Below are 17998 nucleotides of genomic sequence, written 5' to 3'. Positions count from 1 at the left end.
GAACAGATAGCTTCCCCGGAGACTTCTAATATGGTCTCCTCTGGAGGAACAGTTTTGTCAAAATGGACCCACTTCTGATGGCTCAGAAAAATAACAAGGAACAAATAATCTGTGATGGGAGCAAGGGGTGGGTGCAAAGGGCAAGTGCACAGACTGAAGGCTGAAGGTGGCTTGTGGAAAACACAGGTCAAGAGGCACGGTGGAAACCTTCTATCAAGACATTTTCCTTTAGCTGGAAAATGGCCTTTTAACCAATGGGAAATGTTCAGGTCAGTTATTCTCCACAGGAAATATTAAGGCTTTGTCAAATGCAAGACAAACCTCAAAAATAATAGAGGGTTCAGATTTTCTTAGGAAAAAAAAAAAAAGAAAGAAAAAAAGAAAAAAAAAAGAAAAAAAAGAGGAAAAAAAGTTTGAAAAGGGATTTTGTTTTCATGGGAGCAAGCCTTAAATGATTCTAGAGAGAAAAAAAAAAAAAAAAGACTTTTTTAAAGTTATCATCAAAGAATCCTGCTGGATGACAGCAAACACTTCCCAAATCACTCCAAGCACCTCTGTGAGGAAACATAAGAGTGCCAGCGTGGCTTGGGGATGGTGGGGCCTCCGGAGAGGATGGAGGCAGCGGTGATGGTGGCCGCAGGCGGCAGATGGTGCTGCGGCAGGCAGGACGCGAGCTCTGTGCCAGGGAGGGCAGCAGCAGCAAATTCCTGCAGAGCTGCTCCGCGTCAGCTGCTGTATCCTGGAAACTCCCCTCCAGCAATGAAGTTTTTGGTCTGCCACCGTGAGGGAACGAACCTTGTGATTTTGGAGCCACATCCAGTATCATCAGTTTCTTTTCGAGGATCTGCAAAAGCTGGCACCCCCACCCAGGCAGAGGCGTTAAATCAAGAAGCAGAGGAGCAGAGCTGGAAGCTGACATAACCTTGATGGGGTAGGGCTGGGTGGACAAAACCCTCCTGTGTGACCAGAAGCCCCCACAGCGGGGGTTTCAAACCCTGCAAATCCAGCCTTTGGGGAGGTCCGTGAGGTGAGGCATGCTGCCCTTTGCAGTGGGGATGCAATGCTGCAGAGCAGGCCACACCACGGGGAAGCCTGTGCCTAATTCCTGCATGATATGGCAAAGGGAACAGGTGAGGAAAGTGGTTTCCTGCAGGCCTTCTGCATCCATCCCCACCATGTTTCAGTGATGCCTCCCTGCTTGTTAGTGCAACAGCAGCAAATGGTTTTTTCTGATGTTTTCCAGAGCCAGGTACAACTGCCCCATCTCCACCTGGCACATCTACCCAGGGGCAACTATAAAAACAGCAACTCCCACAGGCAGGATGGCTCAGTTCTGGTAAATAGATCTCAGCAGGATGTGGCCCATACACCCCGTGTGGACTGGTGAGGTTGCATTTGCTGTTGGGTCACAAGGGCTCTCAGCCCAGCCGTGACAGATACGATGTCTGTACTCTGGCCACGTTAGTCAGAAGGGGTTTAAAGTGTCTGCGCAGGCAGACTCCACATCTAGTAGAGGAGGCCAGGAGGTGGGGAAGTACAAAACCCAGGCATGTTCTGAGCAAGTCACTCCTTGCTGTCCTCTCCCAGCAGCTGGTGGCTTACAGCTACCACGCTTCAGAGGCTGCATTTAGGCTTTTGAGTGCACAGGAGACCGAGGACCTTACCTTGTCTGTGAATCCTTTCTGAACCCACGTAGGGGCTGGCGACCACCATGTCCTGAGGTTCTGCTGAAAGAACTGATAAGGACTTTCCTGCTTTCATTTTGTCTGTGCCCAGCTTGGTTTCCTCAGCCTACCCAAGAACCACAGTGTGGACAACGTTACTTCCTTGAAAGCAAATCACTTCCTCTGACCTGCTGATCTCATTTTCACCTCTGGACTGAACATACATGCCCTTACATGAGAGAAAAGCAGGACTGAGCTTTAGGACGTCAGCCAAGACTTACTAATTTCAACAATCCTATCAGCACATTGCTGCAATGATTTTCTGCTGGGGATCATGTGCCACCACCAACTGCTCTTTCACCTTGATGTTTCTTTTTTATAATCTGGATGAAGATTAAGATTTCAAGAAGCAGGTATAAAATCCTGGTAGCAAGGCATAAGTTAAACAGTCTTTGCTCTTTCTATTCTCTTTCTTGAGTGATGCTTTCTTTTTCCAGCTTGGAATTTACATGGGGAGCTTTGTTGTTTGTAAGCATGTCAAGCATATCCTCACTGATTTTACCACTCAATTATTTCTGTTTCCTCTCCAACTGCAGTGGACTTTTTGCTTCTAGTATTTGTCACTGTCACTTGCATAAAGGAAATGTTGGTGCCTCTGCATGCAAAATTTAGCATTCCACCTGTTTCCCTCAGGAGGCCACACAAGACTCTTCCTTTTAACCTTCCTGTTGCTTCCCTGGCTTCACTAACTGCTTTATCATTTCAAAAAGCTCTTAGCTGGGTGTTCACAAAGTCAGCTTTTCCAAAAGACTTCTCCTAGTCAGTGCTTTCCTTCTGATGTATCCTGAACTCCCAAAAAACAGAAAGGCCTTTTTCACCCACTGTTCTGGCTGCAAATTTTGGCTGTGATTAACAGCTACTAGGGATAAAGCTGAACATGGACAGCTCAAGGGACTGCAGATTGTGGGTCCGGTGGCTGAGTGCCATTTAGAGCAGCCAGAAGGAGCCTCGGAGGGGGCCAGGACAGCAGCAGAGACCAGTTGGGCACAAGCTGGCCTTGGCCATACCCAACTACCCACTCCAGGCCATGGCCAACAAGAGCAACTGTCGTCAAGAGGAGACAACTTTATAACAATGCCAGATGACTCTGTGGCTGTGTGGGAAAGCAGCAGTCACAATTTAAATCTGAAGTGTGCCTTATTAGCTGAGCCAGTAAGCAACAGCAAAACACAATAAATATATCAGCAAACTACTGAAAAAAGCAACCTAATCCACCACCTCCTCCACCCTCAACTGAAGAAGCTGGGTCTTTTTTTATCTTTTTTTTTTTTTTAAGTCTCCTGAAATTAAATAAAAGCAAAATGCCATATCATCCCAGTGAGATGAGCGTGGTTCAGCAATTTCAACCAGCCTGAAGTCAGCACATTCACGGGTAACACGTGAAGGCAGTCAGCTTCCTTGCTGAAAAGAAACGGAGCATAGGCATTCCCCCTCGCAGCTATTCTCCTTGGCCTGAAACCTCTTTGTCTTTGCCCTGTGTGTGCTGGCCCTGAGACGCTCTGACCCATGTACTGTTGCTCCCCTTTGCCCCCCACATCCCTCAGCTATCCTTCACTCCCCTTCACCGTGCTCTCCTCTCCTGCAGCCTCTCTTGCACACACTCATCGTTCAGAGCACTAATTAGCAGCAGCATTAGGTGAGCTGTGGCATCAATCACCGCTGAGGAAGTGCCCGTATTCCTCTTTCACCCCCCCAGCTCTCCCTACAGCCTCCTGTTGCTAGAAGAGGGCTCCTCAGCACCATATGCTTTGCCTAATGAAACGTCAAAATGTCAGACTAAGAGGAATGTACCTCGCTTCCCAGACAATTACCGCTGCTTCTGTGGCATTCGTGCAAGAGAGCCTGTTGCAGAAATTCTCATCTTTGCCCCTGACCCTGTACAACAGAGCTCGTGGCCAGATAGCCACAGAGGTTTGCTTCATTGCCCTGGTGTCCTGTTCAGGTCTGGACATCTGAGCCCTGAAATGCCATTACAAAGCCTCAACAGCATGTGAAAAATAGCCAAACTGCCAGCAAACACATCGTCCAGCTGTTGTATCCTTTGGCTTGTCCGTCCCAGTCACTAACAACTTCTGCAGACCTGTCTCGGGATCAAACCGCCAACTCCTCGTGCTTTCCCTCTGCTTTGCTGCCATGGCAGCACCAAAAGTAGAACATCCAGTGGAGAAGCCATGTTTTTCCCTCTTTAAAGTCACGGGGAGCCCTTTGAACTGCTCAACACAATGGCAAGAAGCGTGAATCAGGCTAAACATACCTCTCCCAGGGCTGGCGGTACAACAAACCTCTTCAGCTGCGTTCTCATGGTTACCGGCAGCTTAGCAGAGCCTTTGATGTGTCATTAGAGCCCCCGTCGCTACCTGCCTCTGCCTCGTGCTGCAGGATGAGGGAGAGCCTCGGTCCGATTTCTGGGACGCAAAATGCAATAATCCCTCGGTGTACGTGTGCTCCAAAACATGACAGCACCCCGCACAGCGGAGCCAACTTTGTTTATGCCGGGGAGATTGCTTGAGTTTTGTCCTGATTTCTCCTCCAGGAGGTTTGTTAATAACCACAGTCAGGATGAATAGGTAGTGTTTGCGGTTTGGGCTGTGTGCAAATCTAGGTTAGGTTTAATTGCTGGGGTTTGAGTTTGAAAGCCAAGTTTTTTCTAGGATCCTTGTGCTGGATCTGAAAACGCAGAATTCACTTTGCAGCCATCCCCCGGAGATTTCAGCCCATGATGGCAGAAATGCAGGGAGATAAGGCGATCCCTGAAGATTTCTCCCTCCTGGGATAGCTTCCTTATGAAAGTGTGCCTACATAAAACCAAACCTGGAAAATAGGTCGTTTCTGCCTTTGGATCCACTCAGGAAACTGTATGGAAGGGAAAAGCTCCAAACTGACTCATAACATCTCACCTCATCTATTCAGGGGCTTGTGTGCTCAGCAGTGTAACTTGGTCTGCTTGGGTCCCTTTATGCCGTTGCCTACACCAAGCACAAGGTAGGATGAAGCCAAATAGCTGCCACTCTGTACTATGCAGAGGAGCTAGTTCTGGGATGCCTGAGCTGCTCCTGCTGCAGAAGGGAGAAATATGGTTGCACCTCCACTGCACAGGAGGGCTTTGCAAGATGCAGCCTCCAGTTATCACAAATTACCCAGGGGTTAAAGCAAAAAACAGGTAGTAGAACAACCCAAAGCTTTTGCTGTGAGAGATTTTGTGAGACTGTGATTTCAAACAGCAGCCTGGGAGTCACAACCCCCTGAGCACACTGCAGCAGGTATGGGGCTTGCTATCTGGGGCTCAACCACCCTGTTGGGGCTCCACGTGCCCTGGGTGCCTTTGTGCCCAGCTTTGCCTAATGCTGTGCCTCCACCTCACCCAGGGCTGCACTTGTCCTTTCCAGGTGCTTGTGAGCTGCAGCTGAAAACTTTACATTGTCTTCAGCAATACAGGTGCTTGAGGCAAAGTCTTTGGGCATGCAGTTGAATGTGTCAGCCTGGCAGTTAAAGAAAACATCCTCTGAGTGCATAACTTGAGCACATATTGTCTGGGAAACACTCTGACAATAACCACAAAGCCTCAGCACGCCACTCTGACAGTGCCTGTGAAAAGCAGAAGAGCTCTTTAAAGCCTGGATTCACAAAGTTGAATCCCATCGGCACAGCATCAAGCTTTTGCTATTTTCATGTTTCAAGGCCAGGAAGAACCAGAATATTATCGATGTGCCCCACACAATTTGAGCCAGAGATTACATCCAGAGATTGCTGCAGCAGCTCAGTTTTTGTCTGTACCTTATGTAAATCCACGTGCAATCCCCGGTTTGTTGTGCTCAGCTCTGACACCAGAGCTTTGAGGCCTTAACTGGGCTTTTGTGAGCTACTCAGATCTTGTAGGAACTCCAAAAACAAGACAGCAGAGGCAGGGCTACATGACAAAGCTGTGTTCCCCGCACTCTCTAAGGCAGCCAGAGCAGCAGGGAAGGGGCAGAAGGATCAGTAATCCTGTCCGTTGCTCAGCAGCCAGAAGGAAGGGAAGAGAGAAATACAATTTTGTGCTGCGGTCACAAAGGCCATCTTGTCACCCGGGTGCCAAGGCCTGAGTCAGGGATCAGATGTTTGTACCATGATGCCTAAGGGATCTGCGAGGCGGCTGTGCTGTGACTAAGGGAAATCTCTGGACGCCCAGCTACAGCTGGTGTGCGGCTCCTCGAAGCTCAGGCCAGTGATAAAGAGGCTCTCTCCAGGAGCCATAAATATTGTCACACCGGTGTAATTTTGCTGGATGCATGTGTCAGAGTTGCTGTTCCACCAGAGCAACTTCATCTATAAATGTAAGCCTTGACTAAGAGAAGTGGGCTTTCACGGCAGGATAAATAGCAAGAGACATGCCTCTAATTGCACATCAGCAGAGCTGATCCCCCAAGGATATTGGCTGGTACAAGGTAAAGGAGGAAGATACGTCTCAGGAGTCAAACCGCATGGCAATGCACCAGCCTCGACTGAGCCTGCAAGGAACTGCATGGGGCAGGCAGCACGCAGCCCTGCCAGTCCTGGGAAAAGCTGGCGGAGGTCAAAACTCACTCTCCAGTCAGCAGCACGGAGTGGGACTTTGGGGTTTGCACTTGGCTGGGCGGCAGCTGTGTGTGGCTGAGACTGCCTTCCTGCTCCTGCTCCCTCCTTTCAGAAGGGCACGCGTGTGTGCACCTTGGAGCTAGGCTGGGACGAAAGAAACACAACATAAAACAAGTCTTCCTCCAGCCCTTTCCTGGGGGGAGGTTTCAAAGCACCTAAAGAGGGAGGGCAATACCATCACTATCATTTTACAGAGGAACTGAGGTGCAAATGCCTATGAGTATCTAGAAGCCCGTGGCAGAGCCAGGTCTGGTCTCTGAGCCTCAGCCTGATGCACAGCCCTGGGCTGTGCAACCTGTGCCCTTACGTCTTCTTTCTGAGCTCCCACACGAAAGACCCTGTGTGGCCCTGAGTGAGCTTTTTCTTCAGCAGCAGGGAGAAGAACAACCATCAGCTGTGCCGTGACAGACATCCTGTCCTGCGTGTATCAAACAGCAAACCAAGAAATGATATAAAACCTGCTTCATCCCTAAGACACTGTCCTGTGCAGAGCTGTGCTTTCCAGATGCCTTTCTGGCCAGCTCTGACCACATCTCCAGTATCAGGCTGGTCCAACAATGCTCAGGGCTGCACTGGAATAATTTCCCACATGCTATTGGGAAAGTTTGCAAGTGACAAGCTCTGCTGGACAAGCAGGAAGTCCACGTGCACTATGGCTCCTGGTACCGAGCAACACAATGTGACAGATATCCAGTCCCCACCTGCGGGTATCTCTGAGTGGGCTCTTCACCTCTTGCAAAGACTTGGAAGTACATTTAAGGGGGGCATGAGCAGACACAAAGGTAGGTCCCTTTGTGGTCTCCTTCATCCCCCCTCCTTCCCTCGGAGATGGCTAAACTGAAGGATGTGTTGAATTTATTTAAAACCCCCTGTGACTCCACTTCCTTCCAGAAGCTCATTCCCAAGAGCCTCGTGATGCTGTCACCCTGGCACCTGCCCAGCCCTAAACGAAAGAGCAAATTCAATACTTTCCCAGTCACACAAAACTTGCTGAAGGTAATGGTTATTTGCTGAATAAAGAACAAGCAAAATGATATAAAAGCCCTGAAATTGGGTCCTTTTTTTGCTGCCTTACGCCAGTAGCTCCTATAACGCTTTGCAGTCAGACAGGGATACAAACTGGGGGAGTGTTAGTCATCTGACATGCAGGTCAGACAGCCAGGAGCAGAACTGAGCCCTTGAGTCAAATTGGGCTTCTCCCTTCATTTACCCCATCTGCCTCAGTAACGTGAGATCACTGATGTTCAGAGACCTCCACCCCCAGGGCACTGTCAGGATTAGCTCATATTTGAGAAGTGCTGCACAAGAGCAGAGCATTGTTTATCAATGTAGGCTGTAAAACTTGCTGACACTGTGTAGATTCACAGCCAGCGCAGCTATGAAGAGATGAAATCCTGTCTGGTCCTCGAACAGCAGAGGTGAAAGTGCAGCATCTCGGCACACAGAATCCACAATGAAGCGTGTTATTAGTTTGGGTTGGCTTGAAGATGGAGGCACAGAAAATAATTTTTGAAAACAAGGATTTACACCTTCCCATAAACAACTCAGTCCCATTCTTCTGCATCTCCGAGTATCCTGCTGTTTCATTTATAGGTCCATTTACCTTGGAAAGCAGATTAGTACAGCAACCCCAGGTGGCAAACTTTAGTTACATGGGTGAATAGCTTCCAAGCATACAGGAACAACTCAGTAATTCCTGAATTAACATACAATTAACCCAAACTTATTTCTCCATGTTCTCCACCTGTTGCAGTTCAGTGACAAGTGTATGTACCAGGGCTGTTCTTGAGAAATCCATGATCCCCCAGGCATGGCTCCCCAGGAGCAACCTGTGACTGGAAGGAAGGCCCCAGCTGCTGGAGCTGACGGTGAGGCTGCACAGCGTGCAGCACTGCCTGGAGAGCCCTTCCTAAGCACTCACACTGCAGGGTTACCCCCTGTTTGGGGCTTCTACCGGAGCACAGTTTTTAAAAAGCTGGTGATTATTATTTTTTTTTTCCTAATGAAGATCATTGATTACACAGATCGGGTTTTTTCATTTGGTGAAGTGGGGAAAAAAAACCACTTTTTTCTCACAAGCAAGCTTGGGCTTGTTAGATCTTTCACAGGATTCTGGAGTAATATGCTAACAAATTCAGAGCTGCTCTCAAGCTGTTGGAGAATGCCAAATTCTCCCATCCCAAAGTTTTTCTGCCGTTACCAAAAACCTGACTTCATATCCCATCAGAGATCAGGAACAAACATTACTTTGGTGGCAAAGAAATTGCATAAACTACAGATCCATACCTGCCTTCATGGGACTGTCATGTGTAGGGGGACCTGGAAGGCCATGGCACGAGCTTACCTCATGGTGTACAGCAGGGTGCCGTTGTCCACCAGGCGCAGCAGCTTGTTGGGTGTTGTCATGTTGTGGGCGACAGATTTTTTCCCGTTGTGGAAGAAAGTGTCGGGGGTCCAGATCTTACTGGCCAGCAGGTTGTTCAGGGGGAGTATCTTCATGGGACCATCGAACTTCAGCCTCTCGTCTCTCCAGGACTGCCGGAAAAAGACATCAATGGTGTATTCCTTTGTGGAGAAAGGAGAGAAAAATAAGTCTCGTTTTACTTAACTCCTCGTTGAAGTGCTTCAAGAAATGGCGAACATCTTCGATCATCGAGCAGGTTCTGTTTGGGCAGCCCTCGGCTGATACGAAGCCTGATGCAACAAGGAGGCAAAACTGTGGAGGATGACAGTCGCTTGCTGTGTTTTGGAAAGTGACTTACATGCGATGCCAAAACCTGCATCTCAGTGTTTGTGACAGACTGCAGACAAGCTGCAATTCAGCCTGCAGTGGAAATTGGGTAGTCCTGGGGAAGCACTGCTGCACCTTTATCCAGACGTCACGGGAGAGGGGAGCATTGTGTGCTGCTACGTGGGAGTTTGAACAGGCAAAAATGAAGTTCCATGATGTGCAATTGGGCAAGGATGCCTGTAATTCTACTCCTACTCCTAAAACAAACATACAAATAAAGTTTCAGGACATCATTTTAACGTTCTTTTGTTCCCCAGAACATCTCCAGCAAAACATTGAATCAAGGACCACATAAACTTGTCATTATACAACATTCAGTGACTTCTGTTTTCTTTCTTTCCCCTTTTTTCTCTTTTTTTTATTTTTTTTTCTAATGTAGAAACCCATTTCCTAGGCTTATTTCCAGCTGGGGCAATTAGAAGCTATTTCTTTGAAATCCTGCAGCTAGAGACAGCTCACAGTTTCTCAGTGTTACTGACAAAATGGATTTTTGCCATCCAAAGAGAAAGCCAGAAAAATAAACACCAAACGCACCTCAGCCTTCAGTAATAACGTAACGTTGAAGGGGGTGCTGGAGAAATATAACTTCAGCTGTTACCTCTGTGCCTCAGCCCCTCTCCCAGTGGTGGGGCATTCACTTAGCCGCAGCTCTTGTCCCGTGGAAACGGTGGCAAGGTGGAATCAAGCGTGCAGGGGCTGAGGGGTCAGCTTTGTCCCTGTGCTCCAAGTCCTTCTGAGAGGAGAGGGGAAAAACTGGGGAGATATTTTCAATTTGGGTGCAGAAGGACAGGAAGAGGTGCAAAGCCACACGAACCCAGAGCAGGGCACTTTCTGCAGGAGACAGGGCTCCGTGGTGACGAGCAGGTTTCACCTCGCAAGGATGCTCCTCGTGGCCATTTTATCAGCAGTTATGCAAGGCAGCAGGACGCACCCCAGCAAACGTCACCTCACCGAGGTGGCAGACTCACGTCCCCAAGGCCAGGCTCGCAGTGTCCTCAGCCTCAGCAGCCACCTGACAGAGCAGCAGAGGCACTGCAGCTCGACAGCCACCCCGGGACAAAATTAAATTAGTCTCTGGTGCCTGGCATGTGGGGCTGCCATTGCCTCCGACCCAAGCCACTCGGCGTGCTCTCAGGGCTCAGGGCCCTTGGGGGAACTGCCTGACCCCGTCAGCATGAGCTGCTCCACTGCTCACCTCCGTGGCACGCACCTTATCTCGCTAACAAAGGATCTCATTAGCTCCCGAGGTTTGTGGAGAGAGACAGGGACTTTGGAAAAGCTGTCCCAGCTGTTCTTCCCCTGCCGCTGCATTTCATAGTCTTTATTTATGGGCTCCTGGAGGCTGCAGAACCAACTAAACTTATCATTGTGAGTGATTTCTTTCCTGCAGCTCTTCTCAGCAGCGTTTAAAAGCTGCTGCACGTCAGTTTCCTATAGGTCATAGAAATTCCTACAGGTTTTGCAGCAGATGGCAGCTAAGTGAAAGCATCTCAGTAAAGAAATTCCTCCCTGCTCCCTGACCGCAGAGCCACTTCTGCCCAAATGTGAAGTTTCTGGAGCCTGGCTTGGGGAAGGAAAGAGAAAAGACCCTGTTGTCCCACAGGCTGTGCCCTGTGAGGATGTTCTGTCCCTTCACAGAAGGCGATTATCCCTTAGTGGTTTTAAGCTCAGTAAAAAAATAAACCCAAAGGAATGAGCCTGTGTCTAGTCCCAGGAGGTAGCTTTGGGAAAAGCCCTGATCAGTAGAAAAGCTATCTTATTCAGAACCCTCTGTTCCTACTTTAAAAAAATTACTTTTCTGATACATTCCCAGGTCCTGCAGGTCTTCTTTTAAGCTAAGGAAAGATTCCTAAAGAAAAGAGAAACCACGTACAGATTCTTCCCCTCTTTTCTATCCTTCTTTCCATAACAGCATCATTTCCAGGTCACCCCTTCCAAGGAACACACTTAGTTCTAGGCTGTGCTCTCCTCCACCTTCTAGAAGTGGCTGAAAACACGAAGACTGAGTCCTTCTCCTGAGTCCATCCATCAAAGCTTAAAGCCCCTGGGATTTATTAATTTTTATATCCTGGGGACTAAGACAAAACTGCAAGAGCTCACTACTGCAGATTCAGGCACATGTCAGGTCCCATCAGGCTCTTTCCTAACCAAACTGAGACTAGAAGGCCCTTGGAGCATCTCAGGGAGAAGGCGCTCATGTCCTCCCCTGTGCTCTGTAAGCGGCTGCTCTCCTCCGTGCTGCACGGCAGCTTTACCTGCCTCTGCTCCATCATCATCATCATCATCACAGCCTCTGCCTGCATCAGGATGCGCAGGAGCAGCTCTCCATCGAGGTGAGGAAGGGCTGTGGGAGGGACGGGAGCCAGATCAGCAGGCAGATGCCAGCAGGGAGGGAGGGACTTCCCCACGCTGAGATGAAAGGGAAGGAACCACCGCAGAGGAGCAGGCTCTCCCCACGCTTCCCTAGGAGATGGGCTTTCTCTCTCACACATCCGAGTGCGTTTAACACCGGAATGGCACGCTAAAACACATTCGCTATGCATTTGCAAAATACACGGAACTAAAGCATGCAAGGGGGAAATAATTTATTATTCTTTAACTGTCTTGCTAATTTTAAATTCATTTTGTCAAATCACATTGCAGAGAATACCTTCCTCTTTCCAATACCTCATATTTCTTCTTCACAGTTCATTATACACGCTCCCTTAATCAAATATGCTCCACCTTGGAAGTAATTATCAGATCGTCCCCAAGGGCTGAGATTGCTGAATATATTATGGGTCTCCGCTGCGGTAGGAAAGCAAGCAAGATAGAGAGAGAACTCAGATGAGATTAATACTCTCGGCTACACTGACATTAACTTCTCACCCTGGAAGGAGTGCTCTTTCCAAAGCCATTTGAGGCTATGTGGCGGGGCTAGCACCGCAACGAGATTTAATCCTCCACTAGCTCCTCCACTTCCTAGCACTGGACAGTTGGTGAGGGAAGCCCCAGGTTCACAACCTTGTGGGCACAGAAAATGAAACCCTCCCGGCTTCCGAGGGGCTGCAAGAGCTGCAGGACGTTGCTTCTACGTGCCCCAGCTGGTGAGAGCACTGTCTGCGCCTCCTCCTGCGGTGCGCTCCCCCCGAGCCCAGTGCTGCCCACCGCCCAGCTGGGCCGTCCCAGCACCAAGTCCCTCTGGGACCAGCGTGCCGAAGGGGCTCAGCACCAAGCCTGTGACCATCCTCGTGCGGCAGCCCCGAAATGTTGGGCAGCCACCAACAGCCAGCTCCTCCCTGAGCGGCTGGGCGCGTGTGGAGTAAGAGCTGCAAGAAACACTGTGGAGAAAGCTCACTATTAATTATGCTCCACAGTCCTGTTTTAATTAGAAGACAAACTGTTGTGGGAATACAAGCCTAGATTCAGACCTCAGGCCTTTTCATTAATAATTTTTCCCGAACATGTCAAAATACTGCAATCAGTTCGCTCGTTTTGTTTTTTCTGTTTTGCCTCCCTTCTGGTTCAAGCACTAAGGACCATTTCTTGGTGGAACCTCTTCTCTCCTGGCATTGCCATCAAAACAAGCCAGGTTCTGTGATCCTCCCTTCTTCACAGGGAGCGCCTTCCTTCCTCCACACACCGTCAGGCTGAAGAAAGCTGTGCTTACAGGAGATAAAAAGACCCTTGCAGTGCTCTTGAGTAGTGCAACGACATCAACTCTTCAAGTTTGCATTTGCCATTATCAACCTCTGATGGGACAAACCATCCACGCCCTGCGAGGCACCCAGCCAGCAGTACTTACCATGTCTGTGTCCGAGACGGGGCCAAAACTCGTCACGTAAATGTCTGTCTTGACTTCAGTTACACTGTCTGGAATGAAAAAAAAAGGGGGGGGGGAGGGTAATTTAAAAAGCAATTAGAGAACAGAACTCATTTATCCAGAAAAGGTTTTGACATGATGCACTTTCATGGCAAATGCCACCCTGGCAAAGCCCCTGGTGAGCTGGCATCGCACTTTCTGCTGTACCCTGAACAAGGGCTGATTTTATCACTTGTAATTGGGCAAATTCATCTCTGAGCAGCTCTGCTCTTTTCCACTTTTACACCAAGGATGAGTATGTCCCACGCAGCCAGACGACGTGTATTTGCAAAATGCACACAGCTATGCAATACATAACGTGGTGCAGATCCACACATTTTCAGTGTAGAGGTAAGCCCTGATGTTCTGAAACTCCTTTTAATCTGCAATCCCTTTGTGTCTCCCAGCCTGATAAATAGCCTAGCAATGTTCTACTGGTTTTAGGAAACCCTGTTTTTGTTACAGCTCCAGGCTTATCTGTACATAAAAAGAATCAATATTCTGATTGCCTTTTACTCCCATGGCGCTTGTTTTCCTGATGAGCAGCTGCTCTTGCAAAGCTGCTGCTCCCGTGCATCACACAAACACCCACATGCCGACACACACTGCCCCCGTGGGTGCTGACCTCCAGACACTGCCCAGCAAGAGCCCCAAGTCCCAGCTCCTGCCCAGAGCACTAAAACTCAGGGCAATCTTACTCATATGCCTTCAGGTAGAGACGGACCAAAGTGCTGCCCAGAACATGGCCAAAACATCACACACAGCTCTCATTCTGGCTTCCTTCATTACAATCTCGGTGTGTTTCCCAAACAAAATCTCTCTGTTTGCAGGGAAATCAAGGCACAGGGAGTAGCTCATTTTCCAGATTCACAGCTCTACGCTCTCTGCCCACCGGGTTATGCTGAAAAATGATGAATGAGATGAGCTTAGCACCATGTTACCATAAATCCCCATTGCTTTAGGGATAGACAATGCAATTGTGCTCCTTTTGTACGGCATTAGCTGGCTTGGAGCTGCTTTCTGAATAATCAAATTAGAGCCACGAGTAAGAGCTCACGTTTTATCTGGAGTATCCCATTCTGGCCACTGCAGCAGTTCACAGGTAGCCTGGATAGCCCATTGCTCAATTCAGTTATGGAAATCCTTCCATCCCCTGACAGTTATTTTGCAGTATTACGAAGCTTAGTCTTATGCTTCAAAGTTTTGTATCCAAAAATAAGATAATGCATTCTGGCAGAGTTTTCTCCTTAATGGCTAAAATATACATATACATGTCCTCAGTTATTATGGCTGGAAAGCATCTGATGCAGCCTGTGGCTGATATTGCTGTGCTATATAAGTAACCCTTGATCTTGTCTTGATGCGATAAAAAGAAGGTTAAAGAGAAATATGTATGTGGTACACTTTCTGAAACACTCAGAAACCAACGAGACAGCATCCTGAGCAAAACGAGCTACTTCTGTAAGACTTCAGCACTCAGGGTATTCTCTCCATCTCCCACCAAGCAAGTCCCCAAATGAGATACACAGAAGAAAACTCTAGCGAAGCAAGGCTCTTTAACACATGCGGCGAGAAAACTAATTATATTTTAGAGAAAACAAGCTCTCTCATCTCCCCTCCTCCCTTCCTAGCATTCCGCTTGTCCACAATAAATGATTTGTAGTCACGGGTCTCAGAGCAGACCCGCGGCTGCCCGTGCAGCCAAGGGGAACTGAGCTGGGCAGAGGGGTGAAAGGACCCCCACTCTATGAAGGGACCCTCGGGATCCAAGCTCTGGGGAAGGGATTTGGGAAGCAACGAGGAGGTGAAAAGGCAGGAGTAGTTTGGGACACCTTCACATACGATCATGATGTCCTTATCGTACTGTAACCTGGCTGTCACAGAGCCCATGGACCCTTTCCCACCCCATCAATCTGGCAAACCCAATCCAAGATGATGACGTTTATTAAGATCTTGTATTAAAAAAAACACGACTTGGGACTGACAAACAGACAGACTGCTCACCCAGACTATCTCATGGATGTTCGCCTGCCCAGCAGGATGAAAGAGAGAGGTCTGAGCTCCATGGGAGTGCTCCAGGTGCCCAGCGAAGGAGCCATAGCCAGAGGAACACCTTGTCACCCACCCTGTAGAATAAATTCCATCCTAACTTCTCCCCTCCTCATCCAGGCAGCACGGGCTTGCTGAGGACCCCCATTGCCAGGCCACACAGCCTTGCTGCCTCGGGGCAGGTCATTTGAACCCGGCGGCAGCCCCACATGGCTGCAGCGCAGCTCCAGCACTGGGACAAGCCGGGGTGGCTCGATTATCGATCTGCTCTAGCACTTGGGAAAATTGGGCTGCCTGCACCCTTTGTGGCAAAATCCGCTCAGAATTTCCCCATTAACATGTGCTCCTAAAGCAGGGCAGGGACTGGCCAGGATCCAGAGGGATTTCTGAAATTAAATCATCCCTGAGCAAGCAGGGATTTCAACAGAGCAGGGAAATCCTGAGATCAGTAAAACACCAGCAGAACAGAGCAGCTCAGAGCTCCCCTTCCTGCCCGGTGCTGCAACCCGGGAGCTCCCACACTGCTCTGAGCACCTCAGCCCATGACGGTGGCGCCTTCTGCTGCAGTGATGGGGAGCTGCTCAGCCAGCCTCCCCTCCTTGCCCTCACGTGTTCCCCCCTCGGTCCGAACAGGGGGAAACCTCACTCATTTTGCGGCAGCAGAGAGAAGAGCATCACCCGCCTCAGTTCAGGGACACCCTAATCCCCAGCCTGGCTGCTTTTTCTGATTCCCACCAAAGATGTGATAACTAAGGGCTGCGCTGTAGGTAGGTGCTTTCCCCAGGCCTGTTGCAGAACGTTAAGTGGTGTTTTTCCCTTCCTAGCACTGCCGTTCCTTACCGCTTGAAGTTTTTTATATGCATGGTGAATTGAGCCTTCAAGCCCGCTGGGAGGCAGGTGGAGGCTGCCAGCCCTGTTTTATAGCTGGGGAAGCAAAAAAAAAAAAAAAAAAAAAAAAAAAAAAAAAAAAAGGAGAGGATTGGCTCAGGTGGGAAGCTGGAGCAGAGCACAGACCAGAACCCCGGGGGCTGCACCACTGCCCAGCACAGGGCTCGCCCTGCCTCTTGGCACTCGCACCCTCAGGCCCCACGATGGCCCTGCTGCTGCCACCAGGGGACTGGGGATGAAAGAAAACGCCTTGAAGCAGACATGAAACCAGAACGAGGGATTTTCAGGTTCAGTATTTGAACACTGGCAGAGTTTAGATACCGAGTGGTGTATCCTGTTCCCAAGCCATTTGTTCAAGGCTGGTTCCCTCGTCTGTGCTTTTGCCCACTTGTGGGCTCAGCTTACTCCCAAACCTCAGCACACCTGGGTTTCCAAAAGCGTGCGAGCAGGAGCAAGGTTCTGTAGGTCCCTCAGAGCTGCCCCTTCGCTCACAGGGCACAAAGCCTGGTCCCTGCCTGCCAAGCACCACGCTTCGCTCCTGCTGCAGAAATCCCCCACTGCCAGACAGATCTGCAATGCAAATGTAAAACAAAAGCTGCAACATCCCTTCCCACAGTGTTACCATGGCATTCCCTACACCTGCCTGCTCCTTAAAAGCTGCTCCTCTCTTTCTCCAGGAATTTTCTACGCCGCATCTAGCTGCTTATGCAGGCAATAAATATCCTTATTAGCACCGCACAGAGGGCTGGACTCTGCCACCCCACGCCAGCAGGGTGGGTTGCCTCCCTTTCACGTGCAGGCTGCTGCCGGGGTGCTTCGGGGTTCCCATTTCACAGCACAAACTCCCCCCATCCCCTGCTGCTGCCCAGAGCCCCCCCGTCCCCTCCTGCAGGCGCTGGCTCCCCGCAGTCCTCTGCAAATGGTGAGGCAGACACCCCCCTTCCTGCAATCCCCCTTTTAAGTGCTCATGACTCCCTAGGCCTGCGAGGAGATCGTTATTATTTACAAAATGACTGAGTGCTATTTTTACTCTCTTCTTGGAAGCAGCGGCAGAGCTGGAATACAAATCACGCCGCCTCTCCCAGCCCGGCTGTCGATTGCAGGGCTGCCTCGACAAGTGATTACAGGAGGCAGGGGGGCACGGGGCGGGGGGAGACCGAGAAAGCTCTTATTAAACATCCCGCTGCACTCATCAAGCGTTGTTTATTTAAGATTCTGGGCCGGAATATAATCGACTCGGTCGGTTGTGTTTCAGCTCTTGAGGTTTGCGGATGTGCCGAACGCGGTCATGTTTTCCCAGCCGGGGCTTCCCAGAGGCTGTGCCGCAGGCTTGCAGGAGCGCTGGAGGTTCCCTGCTGCTGCGTGCTGCTGAAACAGGGGCAAAGCAAAGCTGCTGCGGCTCTGTGCCGGGGATTCCTGGCTGCGGCGCTGACGTAGGGGAGGCTCCCAGCCCTGTCTCGCAGCCGAGCTGGGTGAGCGAGGGGACGGGGATCTCCACGGGGCTGCGGAGGCTGCAATGCTGGCTGCAGCAGTGTTTCTGAACCTGATGGCACGGATGGGGCTAGAGAGGAGGATGGTGCTGCCCCTGCTCTGCAGCACCCAGGGGTATGAACCCTAAATCTGCTCCAGAGCAGTTCTTGGATGCAGATGTTTCTGCACCGGGCTCCTACGAACTGCCGCAGCCTGAAAAGCATAGCCACAAGCTGGTAATGCCCCTTAATTCTCTCCTAGGCTGCATTTATCCTCAGCTCAAGACTTTCTCAGCTTGATGAGGTCCCTTATTCGGTGATCCTCCTCCAAGTGTCTGTGCAGCGTCCCCTCAAACACACAAAATCCTCCAGGAAGGATTCCCACCAGCCTGTGGCAAGGGCAGCATCACCATGCAGAGAGAGGGGATGCAGCACAGCTGTCCCACATCAGGTAACCCAGAGTGAGCATGTGGGACAGGATGGGGCATCAGAGCCGCCACAACATCCCCAGGAAGGGAAACACAGAAGAGGAGTTCGTACAACCAGCCCCCACCGCCTGCCTTCCCCCAGGCACTTGCCGCACTAGCTAATTTTTGCAGCTGCACGCAAGTTTTTTGGGTGT

General features: G+C 50.0%; 1 protein-coding gene across 4 annotated transcripts in view; it reads right to left on the bottom strand.

The window, feature by feature from the left end:
- The window catches only part of LOC106037721 (gamma-aminobutyric acid type A receptor subunit alpha3), an 86789-nt gene that overhangs the window by 17782 nt on the left and 51009 nt on the right, over positions 1-17998 (bottom strand). For all 4 annotated transcript variants that reach the window (XM_013183752.3, XM_013183750.3, XM_048078529.2 and 1 more), the window contains exons 4-5: positions 12914-12981; positions 8683-8903 (exon numbers count right to left, since the gene is read on the bottom strand). In XM_013183752.3, the coding sequence (XP_013039206.1) occupies positions 8683-8903; positions 12914-12981 (289 nt within the window). The remainder of the gene's footprint in view (positions 1-8682; positions 8904-12913; positions 12982-17998) is intronic.

Source organism: Anser cygnoides, chromosome 13 (genome assembly GCF_040182565.1).
Source record: "Anser cygnoides isolate HZ-2024a breed goose chromosome 13, Taihu_goose_T2T_genome, whole genome shotgun sequence".
NCBI classification, from domain to species: Eukaryota; Metazoa; Chordata; class Aves; order Anseriformes; family Anatidae; genus Anser; species Anser cygnoides.
This window is presented reverse-complemented; position numbering and strand designations above follow the sequence as displayed.